This window comes from Mobula birostris, chromosome 2 (genome assembly GCF_030028105.1).
Source record: "Mobula birostris isolate sMobBir1 chromosome 2, sMobBir1.hap1, whole genome shotgun sequence".
In the NCBI taxonomy this organism is placed as follows: domain Eukaryota; kingdom Metazoa; phylum Chordata; class Chondrichthyes; order Myliobatiformes; family Myliobatidae; genus Mobula; species Mobula birostris.
In genome coordinates this window covers 167777315-167802631 of record NC_092371.1, presented here as the reverse complement: position 1 = coordinate 167802631, position 25317 = coordinate 167777315, and the positions used below count along the sequence as shown (strand labels likewise).

Here is a 25317-nt window from a genome sequence, read left to right as displayed (position 1 = left end):
CAGAATTGAACCTTTAATAACATTACACTAACCGTGCTGCCCCTTAATTTATTGTTATTTTGAGATTCAGCACAGTAACCAGCCCAACGAGCTCACGCACCCAATTACACATATAACTAATTAACTCACTAACCTGTACATCTTTGGAAGATGTGAAGGAACCACAGCACCCAGAGGAAATCCATGCGGCCACGGGGAGAACGTACAAACTCCTTACAGACAACAGTGGCAAAATTTAAGCTCGGTTGCTGGCACTGCATAGCATTACACTAAGTGTCACAAACCCATTGTCCAACATGGGGCTTGAGGTCACAACCCTGAGATTAGAGACTCATGTTCTACTGACGGAGCTAGTTGGGTTATCATGGAGGTATTTCATTAACTGCATAGCTAGTGTTTTGGAATGAAACAAGTTTTTCTTCGGACAGCTGAAGAGGAGAAAACAAGTACAGTAAGAATGTTCAACAAACACAAAAGGTAGTTCTATAACAATCTTGTCCTGTTCTTGATTTCAGCACACAGAATACGATGTTATAAGTATGGAACAGATATTGTACACCTTGTGAAAGATTCATGTTATTGTAATTCAGCTGATGAGAAGGAATGTCTGCTGCAGCAAAAATCTTTTATTTTGAGCAAAGAGGAATGGGTTTTGCATTAGTTTCTCATACAACTACTTATCAATGTCAAACATAATCAGAACTCTTAGAAACCACAACACTTGCTATATAACACTCTAAGGACGTGCGAGACTCTTTGGGAAGTCTTGGAGAAAACCTTACAAGAGGAAAATAATTCTACACAATTTGGGATGAGCCCTGGAGAACAATAAAACAGAAAAGACAGCATCTGTGGAGAAAGGAGAAACAGAAGATGTTTCTGTTCTACCACTTCGTCACTACTCTGCTTTCCATCCAATCACACTTGCAAAAACTGAACACAAAAGACATCTGAGCTGAGAGTAAAAGAAAATAACAGGACAAAGGTATTGTTACTCACAGTGTGGATGACACTGAAGCGAGGGCCTGAGGTTTGACGTTTCATTTATTCCCCTATTGAAATGTCTGTCTGTGACACCATCTACCACCATGTGGAGAGTGTGAAATGGGCAGATCAGCCTTCCGTGAAACACTTAATGTGGCTGAGATGTTCTAGGGACAGAGATGTAAATCAGCCATGAATGACGGAATGGCGGAGCAGATTCAACAGGCCAAATGGTCTAATTCTGGTCCTATGAATTGTGGTCTTCAGATGCACTTTCACTTCAGTAGCTACCTAGTCGTAGTCACTCAAAGGGTAAAATTGGATAGTACAGAGATGTTAGCAAGTACACAGAAGGCAAAGAGAAAGTGTCATGAGCCTATTTCATGAATTGGAAGGAAAAGATAAAAGAATTAAACATGATTTACTGTCATTCATAATGGTAAGAAAGGTGCATTGCTAATGGATAATGCAAGGGAGCATAACTTTAAGGTGTTGGGAGTTGTCAAAAATAGGTTTTCTTTTAAACACAGAGAGCGATAGGTGTGTGGAACACACTGCCTGGAGTTGTGGTAAGGCAGATACATGAGGGACATTTAAGAGACTCTTAGACAGGCACATGGACAATAGAAAAATGGAGGGCTATGGGGAGGGAAGGGTTAGATTGACCTTGGAGTAGGTTAATCCATTGGCACAACATCATGGGCTCAACGGCCTGTTCTACACAGAAAAAAAGTCTTCAACCACAGTGCTATGTCAACAAGTGCTTCCTAACTAAAACATTTTGACAGTGCTCCAACTGATCGTTCTACACAGGAATTAGAATTTGTCTCCCCAGGAAAGTGTAGAATATCATTCATCTTCAAAAGCACCAGTGCATTTTTGACCACCAACTCCCCTTCTCCGTCACAGAGCACAGATCATGAAAGGGGCAGTAGGGAAGGACAAAGGCCGCTTCCAAATCTGCTGGGCAGTCAGCAATGACACAGATCTGTCATGCTTACCCTGAGGTTCATGTTGTGAAGGACAGAAGAGGACAATAGAGCTCAGACAAGAATCGTACAAACTCACTCACTGTCAGAAGTTAAAACATCTGTTACGCAAATGAATTCAGTCCAGTGCAGTAACACTAAGGCCCAATACCCAAACCACCAAAAGATACTTAACAATAAACCTTTCAACTCTGTTTAAGTTATTCTAGGTTCAGAACCACAGGATGCAAAGATCAAATATCAACCACCTGGAGTCTACATTAGGATACCCCCGTGGTTAAACAAATGACATTATTTTACAGTTGCTACCAACTGCACCTTCAGTTCTGTTCATCATGAGCTTATTTTTAACCAAAATACAATTAAATAAAAAGCTCAGATTAATGTTGTGGATGCAAGTTACATTCTGAACTGTAATAGCTGCACCATGGTCTGCAGGTGCAGAGTAAGCTCACAGACAGCTGTTTGCCAGTAACAGGAACCACTCCCAAAGTTCCATGTGTGTGTGTGCGTGTGTGTGTGTGTGTGTGTGTGTATATATATGAGAACACGGGCATCTGCGACAGAGAACTGGGCTGCTGCTGAGAAACGTCTTCCCTTGAATGCTGAATGGCTTTCCTTTTTCTGAAATATACACTCCTACCACCGCACTAATATACAGTCTCCACTCTCGATTGAATAATAGGAAAGAGGCTGCAGATCATTATTTATATCGATCTCCATATCCATCTGTGGAAAGGTACACAGTCTTTGTCACTAATCACATTTAGAATAAACATACACACAACAATATATGCTGTGAGGTAAAATTTCAGTATGCTACTGGAAGATTACACAATATTGCACAGTGTTAACAAAAGACTTAAATCACTTAATGGTGTATTAATATAATATTTCTTAATGAAATGATGTGATAAATTACTTCAAAGCAAATTTATTATCAAAGGACGTATCATGTCACCACATACAATCTTGAGATTCATTTTCTTGCAGGCATTTACAGGAAAATAAAGAAATACAATAGAATTTATGAAAAAAACTATACATATATAAAGACAAATAGCCAATGTACATGGATGGCATGAGAAAACAAAAATTTTCACTGCACTATGGTGCATGTGACAATAATATTCAGATCTATTTATCACATGTACTTCAAAACATACAGTGAAATGCACCATTTGCGCTAACAGCCAACACATCCAGTGATGTGCTGGGGGCAGCCCACAAGTGCAGAGCCTTCCAAATCTGCCCCTGTAAGGACCAATGCGGTGGAAATTTGTGTTTTTATTCGTCCGGCCAGTTGCTTAAGTGACGCAGATGTGACCACTGAGGGGCAGGTTGAGGGTCAGATATTAATTGGTATATTAATTTAGGATGTTGGGATGAAAGTATAGAGGAGATATCTAGAGACAGCTTTTCCTTTAAAGATAAGAGACTGGTCAGTACATGGAACACACTGCCAGGAGTGGTGGTAGTGATAGCCAATATTAATTAGTTTATTAATAAACCAATTTACCAATAATAAAGTGTATTAAGCTAATAAGCCCAAATAATATTTCAGTTCATGCTTTTATAATACCTGATGCATTGGGGTGAGACATACAGTTTTGATTTTCGTACTAAATAACTGCAGGATGTGTGTATCTGCACTAACATGCTAAACTAAGCAATATTTGGTATTATCTTAACAGAAGTGCCTTATCTTATGTATATAAGTTAATCTTGTGTACTTATATCTATTGTATTTTTTGATGTTGCATCCGGAGTAACAATCATTATGTTTTCCTTTACATTCATGTACTGAAGAATAACAATAAACAGTCTTGAATCTGGAATCTCACCTTTGAAGTGATGTACGTTAATTTTAGTTCAGCACTCGGAACTTTGAACAATCGATGAAGCAGCCCCTTTACTTTCTGAATGGTCATGGAATCTATATCAATGGCAAAAAATAAACATTCAGTTTCTTTTGTGAGTTTGAGGTTTCAGGGATTCCATTAAGGTGCAATAGCATCTTTTTTAATGTTCTAAAACATCCTCAGCTATTGCAAATTGAAGTAGAAAATGATCACAATTTGATAGTGTTGCAGACAAATTGTTCAGTGAACAAAATTAGGAATGAAAGGCAGTAGAGAGAAAAGATCTTAACTTGGAAAATCAAATAAACACAAGAGGTCCTGCAGACGCTGGAAATCAGAGCAACACACACACTCACAAGATGCTGTAGGTCAACAGCTCAGGCAGCATCAATGGGGAGGACACACAGCCGATGCTTCAGGCTGAGACACTTTATCAGGACAAGTAATTAATATGTTGAGCTGTAAAGCAGCCAGGGACAGAAAACATTTTGCCATTTGGCCAATAAGCAATAGGAATGATGTTAATCAGGAAATGAGGATTAATCAATAATCATGCCTTTTATTTAGTAAGGGTATCAAAAGTTACAGGGAGAAGGCAGGAGAATGGGTTGAGAGGAAAAGTAAGTAATAAAACATGGGGTAGCACAGTAGTGGGACAGTTAGTGTAACACTTTATAGCACCAGTGACCCGGGTACAACTCCCACCAGTGTCTCCATAACCACAGGTATTTCCTCCGGGTACTCTGGTTTCTTCCCACTTTCCAAAGATGTACAGGTTAGTAGGTTAGTAGATCACAGGGGTTTAATTGGGTGGTGCGAGCCTAGTGGTCCGGGAGACCTCTTACCTTGCTGTATCTCTAAATAAAATCAACCATGATTGAATGGTGGAACACACTCAATGTGCCAAATGGCCTAATTCTGATCATATCTTATAATGGTCTAAAATGCCGATAACCCACTTTCTAACATTTGATGTCTGGCTCACCAAGTAATGTTTTCTGCTTGGGCTTTGGCTCCCACCCTCCCTTTAAATCCTGGAAAATTTTTATAGTACTTCATAACATCTAACAGAAGTGAAGTGGAGTGTGTTGGGGTATTAACATCATCCAGTAGTCTCGGAACTCCACCAGTACAGCACCACTAGAGACCAGTAGTTTTACAGTACTATATGTCAGCGTTGGGATGTGAGGAAGTTGTTGAGGACAGGTACACAAACACACATTCCATCCACATCACTTCAGAGGTAGTTACTGAAGATTTGGAAAAGCTTTCAAAATTCCAGGAGTTGGAGGAGATAAGTGGGAAGAGCTGAGTTCACTAGAGAAAAGTTAAACAAAAGATTAACTTGTTTCATTATCAGGTGATTTGGTTGTAACTCATTTTCAGTTTCCACAGATAATAAATGCCAATTCCATCTAAAGCACTTGTCCACTGTGATTCTGGTCTTTATAGGAGCTGCCTTTGTACAAATTGGCACCCCTATTTCTCGCTAAAATCATGACTACACTTAAAGAAGTAATTCTCTTGTGGTAAAATGCTACAGCTCATTGCAAAAGGTATTAGAGAAATGAAAGATATTTTTTGTTTTATACAAAACATGCAAAGTGCTTTGTCTTTCTCTCCAGAAGAGCGAATGATGAACTCTTTTCTTACCTGGTAGTTTCTTCTCTAATAATTTCTGATCTGGTTTATCTGGACATCTGATAGTCAAAGCTGTGAGACACAATAGCAGATAATTTTCTTGGCATTATTTTACCACTCAGTTCATCTACTCCCTTTATATATCCAATCAAAGCCTCCTCTAACAGTCGGTTCTATCCCAGAACTAAGACTCTGAGATGTTGAGATCCAATCACAGTGCTCTGATACAGCCCAGTGTAGTGGAGATGAGTAACCAGGGCAACATTATCTCAAGGTGTGACAAGACAATCTAGATAGATAGACAGATACTTTGCTGATCCCAAAGGAAATTACAGTGTCACAGTAGCATTGCAAGTGCACAGATGTACAAATATAAGAGAAGAAAGAAAGAATTTTTTAAAAGTTACCTTTAAAAAAGATGTACAAGATTTCCACTCTGTGTGTGCAGAGTGCTGAGAGACTTGTACGCCACTTACAAAACTCAGACAGGCCATTCAGTTATGCTCCATGCTGGTGCCATTTACTCCCCATTCTAGCAACATACCCAGAGCTTCCCCTTAAACTGGTGCTGTAGAGGGTCAGACTTACAATCAGAAGGGTACCTCACACAAAACATATTTTATGTTAAACCCATATAACCACAATCTGAGATTTTGTAAATTAGCTAAAGATACAAATATCAGAGTTTATCAATAGTCCCCTTTCTGTCCACATTGCTTCCAAACAGCATGGAGATGGTGGATTAGTCAGGGTGTCAAAGGTTATGGAGAGAAGGCAGGAGAATGGTGTTGACAGAGGTAATAAATCAGCCATGTTGGAATGGCAGAGCAGCCTTGATGGGCCAATTAACCTAATTATGCTTCTATGTCTTATGGTCTTATGGTCTCCTTGTTTAAATTCAGAGGGTTGTTATAGCATTTGATAGAATATATACCAGCTCAGCACCTGAGAACATCCAGCTATCTCTCTGAGGAAATGGGAGCACCTGGAGGAAACTACTCAGTCACAGGGAGAACACGCAAACAAGAGAAAATCTGCAGATTCTGGAAATCCATCTAACACACACAAAACGCTGGAAGAATTTAACAGGTCAGGCAGCATCTACGGAGAGGAATACAGAGTCGACATTTCAGGCTGAGACCCTTCATCAGGACTGCAGAGGAGTGAGGTGGTGGGGAAAGGGGAAGGAGTACAAGCAAGAAAGTGATAGGTGAAACCACATGAGTGGGAAAGTGGGTGAAGTGAAATGAAGGAAGAAATTGGCAAGGGACAGGAGGAAGAGGTAAAGGACTGAAGAAGAAGAAGGAGGAATCTGTTAGGAGAGTAGACCATGGGAGAAAGGGAAGGACAAGGGGCAAAAGATGGAGGTGTCGGTCAGGTGAGAGGAAGGGGTAAGAGGGGACCCAGTATGGGGAATAGAAGGAGGGAGGGGGGAGAAGTTAGAGAAATCAATGTTCATGCCACCAGGTTGGAGCTACCCAGATGGAGTATGAGGTGCTGCTTCCCCAGCTCGAGAGCAGCTCATTGTGGCAGCAGAGGCCCCCATGTTGGAGAAGGAACGGGAAGTCGAACTGAAATGGCTGACCACTGGGAAATCCCGTCTGTTGTGCTGGACAGAGTGAAGCTGTTTGACCGTTCCTTTGCCTGCACTGATGCTGCTCGACCCTCTGAGTTTTTCCAGCAGTTTGGTTTTTGCTACTTCAGTTTAGATTTCTGTGTCTCCACATCCCCAGATCCCACTGCTACATGTAGACTTTTCCCCAGGAGTATTCCTCCTATTAAAATGCACCATCTCATTGTTCAATTAGCTTCTATTGCAGGTAACACAACTGTGATCCCTGCTTGAAAAAAATAGTTCTGTAGCATTGTTTAGATTTAATTTCCAAAAAGCATGTCCTCACCTAACAGCTGATCCTTCAGGGCAAACAACTTCTGTTGCTCCATCTCCTCGTTCTCCGGAGGTCCATACTCTGCACAGGGAAACCAAAGGAGACTTTGAAAAACTTCTTTGCCTCCCTTCAAAGCTAAACAGTTAAGATCAGCCCTGTTTCAAACAGAAATTACTCACTACCTTATTCACGATGAGAAAGGAGCTCGGGGCTAGTTGGGATTTTTCGGCAAGCTTCAATCATTGTGATTTATTAGGCACTTGCCAAAGGCCAATAAAAACAAGCTAGGTTTAAGCAGAGTGACCATAGTGTGAGTGGGACAGTGTTAGAGTGGATTATTTTCAGGCTTAGGCTCTTGAGAAGAGAAGAGGCAAGTTCCTTTCTTTCTTTCTCTGTTAGTGCAGTGAGAATGGGTCCAGGGTTAATGGTGAGTTCCTCATGTAAGATGTGGTAACTATGGGACACCTCCAATCTCCGTGATAACTACATCTGCATGAAGTGCATCCAGCTGCAGCTCCTTATAGACTGTGCTATGAAACTGGAGCTGCAGCTGGATGACCTTTGGCTCATACAGGAGAATGAGGAGGTGATAGATAGGAGCTACAGGGAGGTAGCTGGGTGATTGTCAGGAGAGGGAAAGAGAATAGGCAGAGAGTGTAGAGTATCACTGTGGTTGTTCCCCTCAATAATAAGTATACCACTTTGGATATTACTGGGGGGAGTGACCTACTGGGAGGAAGCTACAATGACCAGGTCTCTGGCACTGAGTCTGGCTCTGTGGTTCAGAAGGGATAGGGGGAAGAAGACCAGTGCAGCAGTGACACGGGATTCACACAGGAGATTCTGTGGATGTGAAAGAGACACCCAGATGGTATATTGCCTCCCAGGTGCCGGGATCAGGGATGTCTCAGACTGGGCTCACAGCATTCTAAGAGGGAGTGAAGGGGTGCAGTGCAGACAGAAGTTGTGGTACATACTGGTAACAATGATATAAAAAGGAAAAAGAATGAGGTCCTGAAGAGAGAACATAGGGAGGTAAGTAGAAAGATGAAAAGCAGGTCCTCAAGGGTGGTAATCTCTGGATTACTGCCTATGTCACATGCCAGTGAAGGTAAGAATAGCATGATTTGGCAGAGATTTACTCACTCTCTATGAGTACTTGATATCTAGGATGTTCGGCACAGAATTCCTTATTAGGCCTGTTTTTTTCCGGATCCTGGTTCCCTCCAGCTTTTAACCAGTCCATCCCATACTTCTTGCGATAGTCTAGTTCTGCTCCCTTCCTCTCATCAGCTGAAATCTGTACCAACACATAAATGTTAGTGAAGTGACACACAGAAATTCCAGCCATTGCTGCTCCTCCATCATTCCTGCCAGAGTTCTTTTCCAATCAATTCTGGCCAACTCCTCTCTCATGCCTCTGTAATTCCCTTTACTCCACTGCAATACTGATACATCTGCTTTTAGCTTCTCCTTCTCAAACTGCAGGGTGAATTGGATCATATTATGATCACTTGCCTCTAGGGGTTACTTTACCTTAAGCTCTCTAATCAATTCCAATTCATTGCACAGCACGCAATCCAGAATAACTGATCCCCTGATGAGTCTAAAAACTCATCTTGTAGGCACTCTAGAAATCCCTTCTGGAATCCAGCACCATCCTGATTTTCTCAATCTACCTGCATATCGAAGTCCCCCATGACTACTGTAACACTGGCCTTTGGGAACACATTTTCTATCTCCCAGTGTAATTTGTAGACCACATTCTTACTACTGTTTTGGGGTCTGTATACAACTCCCATCAGGGTCTTTTTAGTCTTGTAGTTCCTTAGCTCTATCCAGAATGATTCAACATCTTCCAACCCCATGTCACCTCTTTCTAATGATCGATTTCATTTTTCACCAGCACAGCAAAGCCGCCCCCTCTGCCTTCCTGCTTATCCTTTCGATACAATGTGTTGCCTATCAGTTCCTGCTACAATCTTTCAGCCATGATTCTGCGATGCTTACGACATCATAACTGCCAATCTGCAACTGTGCTGCAAGCTCATCTACCTTATTCCGAATACTGCGTGCTTGCAAATACAAGACTTTCAGACCTGTATCTACCCTTTTTGATTTTGTCCACCTTTTACGTTGCAACTCATCCTGTTGACTGCAATTTTGCTCTATCAACACCCTTTCATTATATATTGCCCCAGGTTGTAAACCAGCTACCTCATCTTCAACATCATTATCCACCCTTCCTATGATACTTCTTGCATTGTAATAAACGCAGCTCATGACACTAGTTGAACCACGCTCAACCTTTTGATTCTTAACTTTGTCTGAGGTCTTAACCAACATCTGCCTCCACAATTTCTCCACCAGCTGTTCTGGCACTCTGGTTCCCATTCCCCTGCAACTCCAGCTTAAACCCCACTGTGCAGCATTAACAAACCTTCCTGCTATGATATCAGTCCCCCTCCATTTCAGGTGCAAACTGTCCCTTCTGTACAGGTCCCACCTTCTCTGGAAGAGAGCCCAATGATCCAAAAACTTTATGCCCTCTTTCCTACACCGACTCCTTAGCCACGTATAAAACTCTATAATTTTCCTAGTTCTGGCCTCACTAGCATGTGGCCGGGCAGCAATCCTGAGATCACAATCCTGGAAGACCTACCCTTTAACTTAGCACTTAACTCCCTGAACTCCCTTTGCAGAACCTCATCACTCACCCTACCCATGTCATTGGTACCGACATGGACCATGACTTCTGGCTGCTCAGCCTCCCACTTAAGAATGCTGAGGACTCGATCCGAGATATCCTGGACCCTAGCACCCGGCAGGCAACATACCATCCAGGAAATTTGTTCTAGCCCACAGAACCTCTTGTCAGTTCCTTTAACTAACGTATCCCTTATCACCACAGTCCGCTTCTTCTTCCCCCTTTCCTTCTCAATTACAGAGGCAGGGCAGACTCAGTGTGACTTTCCTGTTAGGTCAATCCCACCCCCCACCCACCCAACAGTATCCAAAGTGATAAATGTTGTTGAAAGGGATGGCCACAGGGGTACTCCACTGGCTCCTTAACCCTTATCCCCTTCCCGACTGTCACCCAGTTTCTTGTGTCCAGCACCTTGAATGTAACTACCTCTCTGCATGTCCTATCTATCACCCCTCAGCCTCCTGAATGATCTGGAGTCCATCCAATTCCAGTTCCAACACCTTAACACGGTTTGTTAGAAGCTGCAGCTGGATGTACTTCTCATAGCTGTAGTTGTCAGGGACAGTGGAAGTCTCCCTGCCTTCCCACATCCCACAAAAGAAGCACTCCACTATCCTGCCTGGCATCTCTACTATCCTAGCAGAGCAGATATAAAGAACAGAAAGTAAAAAAAACTTAAGCTTTTCTTTCCTTTGCTTTCTCTGACTGAAGCCTTGAAGAGCTGAACCTCAAGTTCACCACTCTGACCATGTCCACTCGTTGCTGCGCTTGCCTCTGCCTTCATTTAATTTGTTTTTTCAATGCAAGGACCGGTAAGTTCTGGCCGGACGTCCTGCTCATTTGAAGAAGGAGAAGCGTCTCCCATAGCCTCTCCTTCTCAGGTGTAGTGACCACCGTAGGACCACCGTTTGGCTTCTCCTACACTGCTGTACCCATAGCAACACCGTCACGTGACATCCCTGTTCTTACTGAGTTTGCTATGTCATGGCGTGACCAAGTGTCCGGTGGTATAACTGGTTAGCCTTGGTTAGCAGCTAGCCTAGAAGGACAACTCTGATTCCAAACCCAGGTAGATGAGACTCGTTAGCCTTGCCAGGCAGTCTGTCTAGGAGAAGGAAAACTTCGATACTCAACCTACTTGTGGTGCCACAGTCAACGCAGCTCACTGTGCCATTGTGGAATGTACCCTGGCCAAAAGAGTGGAATCGGTCCACACACACTGATCCTCACTGTAAACGTGGCAGGAAAGGCAGGAAGAAAAGTCTTATAGTGATGGAGAAATTTTTCTCTCCTGACCTTTGCAAGCGAAGAACCAGCCATCATCATCACTAATCAATTCCAAACACCTATAGGTCACTAGTCAAAGCTCTTTTTCACTGCCGTGACCCGCTGCTGCCTTTTTTCCTCGGGCAGTGGACCTGATTGAAATTCCCTCCTCTCCAAACTTCTGATGCCTAGATTGGTCGCTGATCAAAGCTCTTTCTCGCTGCTGTGACCCACTGCTACGTTTTATTCTCATGCAATGGACCTGATTGAAGTACCCTCTTCTCCAAACTTCTGATGTCAAAGCTCTTTTTCATTAAAATTATGTATTTAAATATAATACAGAACAAATTAGAACACTATCAATATTACTACAGTACTATAAAACTGTGTATTACTTCCTAATTGTTACTGACAGGAATTCATCCAGTGTACACAATGAACAAAATCAACGCAGACACCTCATGCAGACAATGGACTCCCTTCATACATTGCTATCGACGATTGCATCCTCCAAATCTTCATTTTCATTGCAACATTCAAGATGACTGTTGATATCTTCAAATTCTTTGTGGTTCCTTACTTGTTGAAGCAGTGAAATTGTTTCATTTTCACTCCCAGCTATCTATTGCTTCTCCAAGCCTGAATGCTTGAAATCATAGTAAGCAAAAGCAGTTCGGAATTGTCTAACTGCATATTTCTTGCTAACTATCAGTGACAAAAATCACTGCTTTTTCAACACAAGCATATGCAACTGATGTTATATAAAAACTGTTTGCTCAAAGCACAGTGTAGCATCTAATGGACACACAGGTGCTGACCAGCAACAGCCTCTTGCCCCAATTAAATGGCGGGAGGAGAGAGAGCAGCGCACCGTGCGTGTGCAGCCCTCCGGTGAAAAATGATATCGTATCCGTTAAATAGGGGCCATGGACAATTCTGATTTGATGGAGATGGACGTGAAAGCACAGAGGGACATCTAGAGAAATTTCTGAAATGCCAGTTCGCTGTTGTTGTTACTGCGCAGTCGGGAATCTTCCGGAGGGAAGGCCTCAAAATTCCCAGCTTTGCCTGCTGTTGGTGACCAAGATTGAGGTCGAATCGTTCGGACAGAGATGGCGCTCAGTACTCGGTGTCAGAGAGTTGTTCGGAGGCTCGAAGTTTTCGGATGACTCAGATTCAGACCGTGGTCAGGCATGGCAGGGAGAGTTTTTCTTCCTTCTCCCGTCTGCGTGAGATGTGGGACATTTGAGAGACTTTGAACTTTTTACTGTGCTCATGGACTTCTTCATCAAGTTATGGTATTGTTTCACTGTTGTAACTATATGTTATAATTATGTGGTTTTGTTAGTTTTTTCAGTCTTGGTCTGTCCTGTGTTTTGTGATATCACACCGGAGGAAATATTGTATCATTTCTTAATGCATGCATTACTAAATGACAATAAAAGAGGACTGCATGTCTTCATAATCTAATCTAATCTAGTGTTCAAACATACGAAGGGAATCCCAATAATTTTCTCGATTAATTTTTGTTCTTTAAGAGTTGTCCCAAAAGAGCAGCTGACCTGATTAACCGATAGCCCAGTTAACCAAAATCCACTGTGTTTATGCGCATGTTATTCCATATCCGTACTTTAACCTCTAACTATTTTATATAATTCTTCATAATTGTTGAATGTTATTATTTTTCGTTGCATATTGCACTCTGATCAACATACCACAGCAAATTACCTATTACATATAAACATATATGGTGAATAAAGTTGATTCTTGGATGAGGTTTCATCTACCCTTCAACCACATTCCCATCTCTCCATCACCTTCACCTTGTCTGCTTCCATCTATCACCTGTTAGCCTCTGTCTTTGCTGTTCCCTTTCCCCTCCCCATGTGGTTCCATCTCCCCATCAAACACATTACCATCTACCGGGTTCTTCATCTTTCCTATCCCCTTCTCAATCTGCTTCCATCTGCCTATCATCTCCAGCTCATCTGATTCCACCTATCACCTGCCAGCAAATGTCTCTGCACTTCGCCCACCTGCCCATCATCCCCACCTTATCTGGTCCCACCTCTCACCTATCAGCCTCCTCCCTCACCTGGCTCTTGTGCCTATTTTTTCCTTACATTTCCATCTATCACCCACCAGCTTGTCTACCTCCTCCCTCTCACTTTGGTTTATCAGCCATCTTCCCTCTACACTCTCAGTCCCAACGCAGTCTCAAACCCCAAAATTTCAACCATCCCTTTGCTCCACAAATACTGCTTGACCTACTGAATTCTTCCAGCAGTTTGTTTTAAATGCTTTATAAACTCCTATATTTAAGCAAAGCAATTTTTAAAACAACTCAATTAGTATAATGCTAATAAAAATTATAAAATGATTTGATAATTGCATATAAAATTATTTCAGTTGGGTGAAGTTGAAGGGACTGTCTGAATGCCAAGGCTGCCCTTGGGTCTTGTACCAAGTTTAAGTTTTCGGAACAGAATGCCATTCTGTTCACTGTCTACCTCCTCCCTTTGAAGACCTTTGACGACAGAGCAGAGATTCCTCTCTCTGCAAGAGTTCATCCAATTCTCTTTTTAAACATTACCAAGGAATTTACTTCTACCATCTTTCAAGCGAGAGATTCCTGATGATAGCAAATAGTTGTGTTAATAGATGTCGCGGGTTTTTACTTGACTTCAGGCTGTCAGCTCAGTGGACTGCCACTACAGAAAACAGTTCCATCTCATTTACCCTACCAGAACCTTTTGAGTAACTTTACCAATGCTCCTAACTAACTCTGAGAACAGAAGCTTCTTTCAATTCCCTGCATTCATAAATTCCCTCAGTCTTTGGACCAATCTTTTCATAATCTCTCAAGGGTCCTGTCTCCTTTCTGAAAGGTGTGGTGTCCAAAGCAACTTAGCTGAGTCCTAACCAGTATTTTGGCATGACACTGCTTTTGAATTATAGTCCTAACAATCACATGTACTTGTTCTTTTCAGAAATAAAAATCTTAACAACTTGCTTACATTCCAACATTTATCTAAATATACTCATTTGACTTGTGTAAATAGAGCTTCCTTATAGGACAGGATGACAACATGCAAATTGCACACAAGCATCTAGAGATGTTATATACAAAAACAAATTCCAGATTGTATATAACATATAGGGAATCAATATTATCTTACCTTATATAAATAAGGAATATATGATAATCAGAACAGAAATTATCCCAGTTATCAGATAACAATAAATATGGACGGTCACTTCCTTAAAATGCAAATTACCCTTTAAAGCAACATTACAATTTGCTATCAGTTATTATTCAATCATAGAATAACACAGTAAAATTTGTATTTAAGGAAAGCCCACTTGGTTCAAGGATCAATAGTCAAAGCTCACTTGTTGGAGCATCCTTTCTCAGTAACCCCAGATAAGTAAACAACACTGGAGGTAGTTGGAAATTGGAGGGCTCAGGGGCCAGAGAGGGCTGGGAGTGAAAATACTTCATTAGTTTCATGTAGATTGGGAGTTGAGGAGAAAAGTCTATACTCAGAGAGGGGGAAGAACATGGAATCAACTTCACAGCCAATGTAAAACTAACACAAGTGCATTTATGGAGAAACTTCAAATGGGCAGTTATATTGAGTGCTCCGTTTGCAGTATGTGGGAAGTCAGGGCGTGCACAATTGTCCCTGATGACTACACCTGTGAAAGGTGCATCCAGCTGCAGCTCCTGACAAACCGAGTTAGGGAACTGGAGATGGAGCTGGATGAACTTCGGATCATTCGTGAGGCAGAGGCAGAAATAGACAGGAGTTTCAGGGAGATAGTCAACACTAAAAGTCAGGAGGCAGGTAGCTGGGTGACTGTCAGGAGAGGGAAGGGGAATAGACAGAATGAGCAGAGCACCCCTGTGGCCATTCCCACAGTACATAAGTACATTGTTTTGGATACTGTTGGTGGGGACGACCTACCAGGGACAAGTTGTAGTGGTTGCGGCTCTGGCACCGAGACTGGACCCACAGCTCAGAGGGGAAGGAGGGAAAAGAGGAGAGCAGTAGTGATAGGGGATTCGATAGTTAGGGGGACAGATAAGAGGTTCTGTGGAAGAAATCGAGAATCCCAGATGGTCTGTTGCCTCCCTGGTACCAAGGTCCACGATATCTCGGATCGAGTTCTCAGTATTCTCAAGAGGGAGGGTGAGCAGCCGGATGTCGTGGTCCATGTAGGGACCAATGACGTGGGTAGGAAGAGTGTGGAGGACCTGAGAGTTAAGGAGTTGGGCGCCAAGTTAAAGGACAGGACCTCCAGAACAGCAATCTCAGGATTGCTATCAGTGCCAGGTGCAGGCGGGTTTAGAAATAGTAAGACAGCGCAGATCAACACGTGGCTGAAGACATGGTGCAGGAGGGAGGGCTTCAGATTTATAGATAATTGGGCAGTTTTCCAGGGAAGGTGGGACCTGTTCCAGCGGGATGGTTTACATCTGAACTGGAGGGGGACAAATATTCTTGCAGGTAGGTTTGCTAGAGGGGCTCCAGTGGATTTAAACTAGATACAAGGGGGGAGGGGAACCAGAGTGTAGGAACAGATGTAGGGGAGAAGGAAGAAAAAGAAGATAGTAAAGTTGTTTGCACTGTTAGTGATAAACAAAGTAAGAGGTGGAAAATTTCTTAAATACATTTATTTTAATGTTAGGAGCACTGTAAGAAAGGTGGATGAGCTTAGAGCATGGATTGACACCTGGAAGTATGATGTAGCTATTAGTGAAACGTGGTTGCAGGAGGGGTGTAGTTGACAACTAAATATTCCTGGATTTCGTTGCTTCAGGTGTGATAGAATCGGAGGGACAAGAGGGGGAGGTGTTGCATTGCTTGTCAGAGAAAATATTACAGTGGTGCTCTGGCAGGATAGATTAGAGGGCTCGTCCAGGGAGGCTATTTGGGTGGAATTCAGGAATGGGAAAGGTGTAGTAACACTTACAGGGGTGTATTTATAGACCACCTAATGGGGAGCAAGAATTGGAGGAGCAAATTTGTAAGGAGATAGCAGATATTTGTAGTAAGCACAAGGTTGTGATTGTGGGAGATTTTAATTTTCCACACATAGACTGGGAAGCCCATACTGTAAAAGGGCTGGATGGTTTGGAGTTTGTAAAATGTGTGCAGGATAGTTTTTTGCAGCAATACATAGAGGTGCCAACTAGAGAAGGGGCAGCGTTGGATCTCCTGAATGAGATAGGTCAGGTGACGGAGGTATATGTTGGGGAGCACTTCGGGTCCAGTGATCATAATGCCATTAGTTTCAATATAATTATTGAAATTAATTATTGAAATTATAATTATGGAGAAGGATAGGTCTGGACCCAGGGTTGAGATTTTTGATTGGAGAAAGGCTAACTTTGAGGAGATGCGAAAGGATTTAGAAGGAGTGGATTGGGACAATTTGTTTCATGGGAAGGGTGTAATAGAGAAATAGAGGTCATTTAAAGGTGAAATTTTGAGGGTACGAAATCTTTACGATCCTGTTAGGTTGAAAGGAAGGGTTAAAAGTTTGAGAGAGCCATGATTTTCAAGGGATATTGGAAACTTGGTTCGGAAAAAGAGAGATATCTACAATAAATATAGGCAGCATGGAGTAAATGAGGTGCTCGAGGAATATAAAGAATGTAAAAAGAATCTTAAGAAAGAAATTAGAAAAGCTAAAAGAAGATATGAGGTTGCTTTGGCAAGTAAGGTGAAAATAAATCTAAAGGGTTTCTACAGGTATATTAGTAGCAAAAGCATAGTGAGGGATAAAATTGGTCCCTTAGAGAATCAGAGTGAACAGCTATGTGTGGAGCCAAAAGAGATGGGTGAGATTTTGAACAATTTCTTTTCTTCGGTATTCACTAAGGAGAAGGATATTGAATTGTGTAAGGTAAGGGAAACAAGTAGAGAAGTTATGGAAACTATGATGATTAAAGAAGAGGAAGTACTGGCGCTTCTAAGGAATATAAAAGTGGATAAGTCTCCAGGTCCTGACAGGATATTCCCTAGGACCTTGAGGGAAGTTAGTGTAAAAATAGCAGGGGCTCTGACAGAAATATTTCAAATGTCATTAGAAACGGGGATGGTGCCGGAGGATTGGCGTATTGCTCATGTGGTTCCATTGTTTAAAAAGGGTTCTAAGAGTAAACCTAGCAATTATCGGCCTGTGAGTTTGACGTCAGTGGTGGGTAAATTGATGGAAAGTGTTCTTAGAGATGGTATATATAATTATCTGGATAGACAGGGTCTGATTAGGAACAGTCAACATGGATTTGTGCGTGGAAGGTCATGTTTGTCAAATCTTATTGAATTTTTTGAAGAGGTTACTAGGAAAGTTGACGAGGGTAAAGCAGTAGATGTGGTCTATATGGACTTCAGTAAGCCCTTTGACAAGGTTCCATACGGAAGGTTAGTTAGGAAGGTTCAATCATTAGCTATTAATATTGAAGTAGTAAAATGGATTCAACAATGGCTGGATGGGAGATGCCAGAGAGTAGTGGTGGATAACTGTTTGTCAGGTTGGAGGTCGGTAACTAGTGGTGTGCCTCAGGGATCTGTACTGGGTCCAATGTTGTTTGTCATATACATTAGTGATCTGGATGATGGGGTGGTAAATTGGATTAGTAAGTATGCAGATGATACTAAGATAGGTGGCGTTGTGAATAATGAAGCAGGTTTTCAAAGCTTGCAGAGAGATTTAGGCCAGTTAGAAGAGTGGGCTGAAAGATGGCAGATGGAGTTTAGTGCTGATAAATGTGAGGTGCTACATTTTGGTAGGACTAATCAAAATAGGACATACATGGTAAACGGTAGGGCACTGAAGAATGCTGTAGAACAGAGGGATCTAGGAATAATGGTACATAGTTCCCTGAAGGTGGAATCTCATGTGGATAGGGCGGTGAAGAAAGCTTTTGGTATGCTGGCCTTTATAAATCAGAGCATTGAGTATAGGAGTTGGGATGTAATGTTAAAATTGTACAAGGCATTGGTGAGGCCAAATTTGGAGTATTGTGTACAGTTCTGGTCACCGAGTTATAGGAAAGATTCAACAAAATAGAGAGAGTACAGAGAAGATTTACTAGAATGTTACCTGGGTTTCAGCACCTGAGTTATAGAGAAAGGTTGAACAAGTTAGGTCTTTATTCTTTGGAACGTAGAAGGTTGAGGGGGGACTTGATAGAGGTATTTAAAATTATGAGGGGGATAGATAGAGTTGACGTGGATAGGCTTTTTCCATTGAGAGTAGGGGAGATTCTAACAAGAGGACATGAGTTGAAAGTTAGGGGGCAAAAGTTTAGGGGTAACACGAGGGGGAACTTTACTCAAAGAGTGGTGGCTGTGTGGAACGAGCTTCCAGTAGAAGTGGTAGAGGCAGGTTCGATATTGTCATTTAAAGAAAAATTGGATAGGTATATGGACAGGAAAGGAATGGAGGGTTATGGGCTGAGTGCAGGTCGGTGGGACTAGGTGAGAGTAAGCGTTCGGCACAGACTAGAAGCGCCAAGATGGCCTGTTTCCATGCTGTAATGGTTATATGGTTATATTAATATTAACTGAAGTGAAGTTGGAGCAGACTTGTACGAGTCACAAACACTAGAGAAGGCCTGTTGGGCTGAAGTTTATTATTCATTAAATTCTATGCAAAAGCACTTACTTCTGTTCTATTTAACACTTTCAGGCCTTCTAACTTTGCGATGATAAGCTGCCGCACTGTTTTTGAGTTCTTCTCAAGTTCCACCATCGCGTAGTCACTGAATTTCAGTTGTTCCAAGCTCTGTAACTTGTTCAACTCATTCACCGTTGAAAACTTCAAAACATAAAAGGAGACCATTTACTTTGAGCTTTTAAGTCCTTACATTTTTTGGTAGAGGTCGACCTTCACTAATCCGACTACCTGTAATCCGGTTCCTTCAATAATCTAGCACTGATTATGCTTAATGTAAACACAAAATAATCTGCAGATGCTGGGGTCAAAGCAACACTCACAAAACGCTGGAGGAACTCGCAGGTCGGGCAGCATCCGTGGAAACGATCAGTCAACGTTTCGGGTCGGAACCCTTCGTCAAGAATTCCGGCCCGAAACGTTGACTGATCATTTCCACGGATGTTGCCCAACCTGCTGAGTTCCTCCAGCGTTTTGTGAGTGCTGCTTATACTTAATGTGATCCTTCTGTAATTCAGCACTTTCACTAATCCAGCACTTCTCAGGTCCCAATGGTGCCAGATTAATGAAGGTCAACCTGTAATGAGAAACTTTATAGTAAGAGAATTACAGTGTTACTGACTGATACATCACAGCAGCTGAGGAATTGAAATGCAGTAAATTTAATCATCACGAATAAAAGCTAACATCAGAAATAGTGACCACAAAACTATGATTTGTTGTTAAGACAACTGATAAACACAAGAGATTCTGCAAATGTGGAAATCCAGGACAACACACAGAAAATACTGGAGCAACTCAGCAGGACAGGTAACACCTATGGAGAGGAATTAAGAGTTGTTTCAGACCCTTCAACAGGACTAGAAAGGAAAGGAGAAGAAACCATAATAAGGTGGTGGGTGAGATTAAGGTGTACAAGGTGGTAGGTGGGGGAGATTAAGGTGTACAAGGTGGTAGGTGGGGGAGATTAAGGTGTACAAGGTGATAGGTGGGAGAGATTAAGATGTACAAGGTGGTAGGTGGGGGAGATTAAGATGTACAAGGTGGTAGGTGGGGGAGATTAAGGTGTACAAAGTGGTAGATGGGGAGATTAAAATGTACAAGGTGGTAGATAGGGAGATTAAGGTGCACAAAGTGGTAAATGGGGGAGATTACGGTGTACAAGATGGTAGGTGGGGGGACATTAAGGTGTATAAAGTGGTAGGTGGGGGAGATTACCGGGTACAAGGTGGTAGGTGGGGGAGATTATGGTGTACAAAGTGGTAGATGGGGGAGATTAAGGTGTACAAGGTGATAGGTGGGGGAGATTAAGGTGCACAAGGTGGTAGGTGGGGGAGATTAGGGTGTAAAAGGTGATAGGTGGGGGAGATTAAGGTGTACAAGGTGATAGGTGGGGGAGATTAAGGTGCACAAGGTGGTAGGTGGGGGAGATTAAGGTGTAAAAGGTGATAGGTGGGGGAGATTAAGGTGTACAAGGTGATAGGTGGGGGGGGATGATGTAAGAAGCTGGGGGATGATCGGTGGAAGAGGTAAAGGGCTGAAGAGGGAATCTGATAGGAAAAGAGAGTGGGAGAAAATGAAGTATTGTGTATTTAATATTTCAGTAATATTTCTTGTGTGCACAATTACACTATAGATAACTGGATATGTGCACTGAGTGAATTGAGCAGTATTTTGAAGCAAATGAAATAGCCAATGAAAAGTGAGTGTCAATTTTGCTGAGTGCACTGTTTAAAGGCACATAGTTTCCTTAGAAGTTTGACTGCTTCAACCAAACCAGCCAAAATGAGCTTTGCTAACATCATGAAAGTAATGCAAGAACATTTAAAACCAAAACCATTGTTGATTGCAGAACCTTTTAAATTTTCATAAGCAAAACCAAAAAGAAGGGAAGTCCATTTCAGCTTATGTGGCTGAACTGAAAAGATTTTTTGAGCATTGTCAAGCAACACACATCAAAGTTGCTGGTGAATGCAGCAGGCCAGGCAGCATCTCTAGGAAGAGGTACAGTTGACATTTTGGGCCGAGACTCTTTGTCAGGACCCTTCGTTGAAATTCCAGCATCTGCAGATTTGTTCGTGTTTGAGCATTGTCAGTTCAGTGATGGGCTTAATGATGCACAGAGAGATCTTTTAGTTTATGGGATCTTATGAGAAAGCATTCAGAAATCGCTCCTGGTTGAAGCACAACTTACATTTAAAAGAGCAATTGAAATTGCTGAGTGGCAGTCAGGAATGAAAGTGAGTGTGAACAAAATTGCAATGTCTAAACAGAAACCGGCCTGACTGAACAAATTGTGTTACTGTTGGGGCAGGGGCTAACATACACCAGACCAATGCAGATGAAATGCAGAAAATGCAAAAAAGTAGGTCACGTACAAAGAGCATGTCAGGCAGACAAAACTAAATGGACTGCACAGGGTTAGAGAAAAAGATTAAAGAGTCAAGCTGCTGTTTCAAAAAGAGCACTAATCAGCATGCTATTGATGAAAAATCTGATAATAATGAGTGACAAGAGGACTGGGTAGCTTTGAGATTTATAACGTGAAAACTAATTGCAGACAAGCAATATGGCTTACACCAGAAGTGAACGGCAAATTAATTAAAATGGAATAGGACACTAGCTCACTGCTTCAGTATTCCACAAACGAGTTTGAACAGCATTTCAAAGATACTGAACTAAAGCCTGCAGATATCCAACAAAAAACTTACACTGGAGAAAAGATAACTCCTGTGGGAATGACATTTGTAAGTGAAATACAACAATCAACAAGCCACACTGGGGTTCCAGTGACGTCATCGTTCAGAATGGCAGCTTAAATCAATAGCTCCTCTGGAAAAATGCATATTTTGTCCCATTAATCCATCAAATATAAAATCTTTCTAAAATATCTGAATTGATAAGGGGGGCAAGAATGGGGAAAAAGAATGGAGATAAAAAAAGCATCACTGCAGAGCCTATGGAAGAGAGAGGTACAACGAGCGGCTCTCCTACACGTGCATGTGGTGACGAGGCTGGCACTGGGCCTCGTGCAGGCAAAGCGGTAAATATGATAAAGATTCTGGAAGAGATAATGGGTTCAAAAAGATATAAAACAACAACTCAATGATATTAAGTCAGAGCTCGCCAACGTCAATCAGAAAATAGTGGTGGCAAAGAAGATGGAAGATCGCGTGCAAAACGTGGAACAGATACTAAGTAGGATGATAAAAACATTAAATCAACAGGAAAGTAAATTGCTTGACCAGGAGGGAAGACCGCGACGGAAAAATATCAGGATTTATAATGTTTCCGAAGGAGCGGAGGGATTGTCGATGATGGACATTGTGGACAAACTGCTGCGGGAAGTGCTGGAGATTCCCCCGACTGTGGGGATTGAAACTGAGAGGACGCATTGTTCGCTCGTCCCACGGCCTCCCAGAGACAGAGAAAGTAAACAGTGCTCGATAGTTCTTAAATTCCTTCGATTCAAGAGCAAGGCGGAGATCCTACGAAGGACCTGGGGTAAGAAGAGGGTTTTTTGGAACAGGAAGTTAATATACTTCGATCATGATTATCCCCCTACAGTAGGTGGTCCTACAGAAACGGAAGGAATATTCCGAAGCAAAATGAATATTAAAGCAAGAGAAGTTTAAATTCCAAACCCCGTACCCTGCTAAACTGAGGGTATTTTACCAAGAAGAGATACGACTATATCAGACGGTGGAAGAGGCAACTACAGACATGAAGAACAGAGGACTGCCCATTAGTGTGGTCAAACCAAGGGAAAGTCTGGCTGAGCAGTTATCCCGAGCTGCTTGGGAAATAGTAAGAGAACCAAGAAAGCAGGGGACCGGAACAGGACAAGAGAAGAATATTAGGAAGAGACTGAGTTCTCCACGGACAGCCCTCACCTCCTTCAGAAGAGCCATAAGGTTTGGCTAACTTTAAAAGTGCTGATAAACTAAACGGAAGGAAAAATAGACCGTGCTATACTTATCTCAAGAAATACGTATTATAATGTGGATTTTATATTACTCAATTTTTAAACATTCATTTATTCATTCCTTTTTCCCCACCTAAGTGAGAATATATACATGGGAGGAATACACAGGGAAATCATTTCTGTGTAATGGACATAGATTTTTTTACTTACTTTTATAGGTACTGCAGCGGGGGCCCTCAACTCACAGGCAGGAGGGGCTATCCCCCACGGCTAGAAGTTTCCTCCAACTCAACCCAGGGTCATCTAGAGACCCCAGCCTTGGAATCACACCTTCGTTACCTTTTTTTAAAAATTATTTGTATTTCTTGGCTCTTATTTGTTCAGGGAATAGATCGACTAAGTTATATTCTGCGAATTTTAATGATATCCTAACAGATAAATACACATGGCTAAGGACAAAGTAAAATTCATTTCTTTCAATGTCAATGGGCTGTTGAATCTAGTCAAGCGCACTAAAATTCTATCAAAAATGAAAAAAGAACAAGCCCATGTAGTATATTTACAGGAAACTCACTTAAGTGATAATGAGCATGGAAAATTAAAGAGAATGGGCTTCACTAATTTGTTTTTCTGCTCATATAAATCAGGACATAGAAGAGGAGTTGCTATTCTCATCTGAAGCAAGCTAAATTTTGAAAAAGTATTCGAAATGGGAGATAAGGAGGGCAGATATATTCTGGTAAGGGGGAATATAGATGGAAATCCAGTTACTTTATTGAATATATACACACCCCCAGGAAGTGATATTAGTTTCTTCCAGAAAATTACTAATATTATGGTAACGGAAACAGAAGGTCTCTTGATATGTGGGGGAGACTTAAATTTACAATTACAACCAAAGTTAGACTCTTCCAATAGAAAAACTTATGAAACAAAGTCCTTACATAAGAAAGTTAACACTCTTTTTGTGGATGTTGGTCTAATTGATATATGGAGGGACCTTTTCCCCGACAGAAGGGATTACACTCATTATTCTGCCCCCCATTTTGTATATACAAGAATAGACTATTTCATAAGATTTGGAAAAGATAGAGACAAAGTAATCACCTGTGGAATTGGGATAATAGATAGGGTTTCCCTGGTCCTCACCTACCACCCCACCAGCCTCCGGGTCCAACATATTATTCTCCGTAACTTCCGCCACCTCCAACGGGATCCCACCACTAAGCACATCTTTCCCTCCCCCCCTCTCTCTGCATTCCACAGGGATCGCTCCCTACACAACTCCCTTGTCCATTCGTCCCCCCCATCCCTCCCCACTGATCTCCCTCCTGGCACTTATCCGTGTAAGCGGAACAAGTGCTACACATGCCCTTACACTTCCTCCCTTACCACCATTCAGGGCCCCAAACAGTCCTTCCAGGTGAGGCAACACTTCACCTGTGAGTCGACTGGGGTGATATACTGTGTCCGGTGCTCCCGATGTGGCCTTTTATATATTGGCGAGACCCGACACAGACTGGGAGACCGCTTTGCTGAACATCTACACTCTGTCCGCCAGAGAAAGCAGGATCTCCCAGTGGCCACACATTTTAATTCCACATCCCATTCCCATTCTGACATGTCTATCCACGGCCTCCTCTACTGTAAAGATGAAGCCACACTCAGGTTGGAGGAACAACACCTTATATTCCGTCTGGGTAGCCTCCAACCTGATGGCATGAACATCGACTTCTCTAACTTCCGCTAAGGTCCCACCTCCCCCTCGTACCCCATCTGTTACTCATTTTTATGCACACATTCTTTCTCTCACTCTCCTTTTTCTCCCTCTGTCCCTCTGAATATACCTCTTGCCCATCCTCTGGGTTCCCCCCCCCCCCCATCTTTCTTCCCGGACCTCCTGTCCCATGATCCTCTCGTATCCCTTTTGCCAATCACCTGTCCAGCTCTTGGCTCTATCCCTCCCCCTCCTGTCTTCTCCTATCATTTTGGATCTCCCCCTCCCCCTCCATCTTTCAAATCCCTTACTCACTCTTCCTTCAGTTAGTCCTGACGAAGGGTCTCGGCCTGAAACGTCGACTGTACCTCTTCCTCGAGATGCTGCCTGGCCTGCTGCGTTCACCAGCAACTTTGATGTGTGTTATTTATCTGTTGACTTTGACCTACATCCAAAGAATACTATTTGGAAACTAAACTCAAGTCTACTCAATGATCCCTATTTTAAGGAACAAATTAAAAAAGAAATTGGTCTTTACTTAGAATTCAATGATAATGGAGATCTTCATATAAGAAAAAAATAAGGAATAAAACATTAGAGGAATTACAAAATAAGATGAAGGAACTAGAAAAAAAAGCACAAATTGAGTTT

General features: G+C 42.1%; 1 protein-coding gene across 5 annotated transcripts in view; it reads right to left on the bottom strand.

The window, feature by feature from the left end:
- Positions 1-576: 576 nt before the first annotated feature.
- The window catches only part of tbce (tubulin folding cofactor E), a 71405-nt gene continuing 46664 nt past the window's right edge, over positions 577-25317 (bottom strand). For 4 of the 5 annotated variants that reach the window (XM_072251032.1, XM_072251034.1, XM_072251033.1 and 1 more), the window contains exons 12-17: positions 19016-19168; positions 8512-8665; positions 7378-7446; positions 5489-5548; positions 3818-3909; positions 578-2702 (exon numbers count right to left, since the gene is read on the bottom strand). In XM_072251032.1, coding sequence (XP_072107133.1) covers positions 2613-2702; positions 3818-3909; positions 5489-5548; positions 7378-7446; positions 8512-8665; positions 19016-19168 — 618 coding nt within the window. In that variant the 3' untranslated portion in view covers positions 578-2612. Of the gene's footprint in view, positions 2703-3817; positions 3910-5488; positions 5549-7377; positions 7447-8511; positions 8666-19015; positions 19169-25317 lie in introns of all 5 variants that reach the window. The other variant, XM_072251036.1, reaches the window with a different exon arrangement.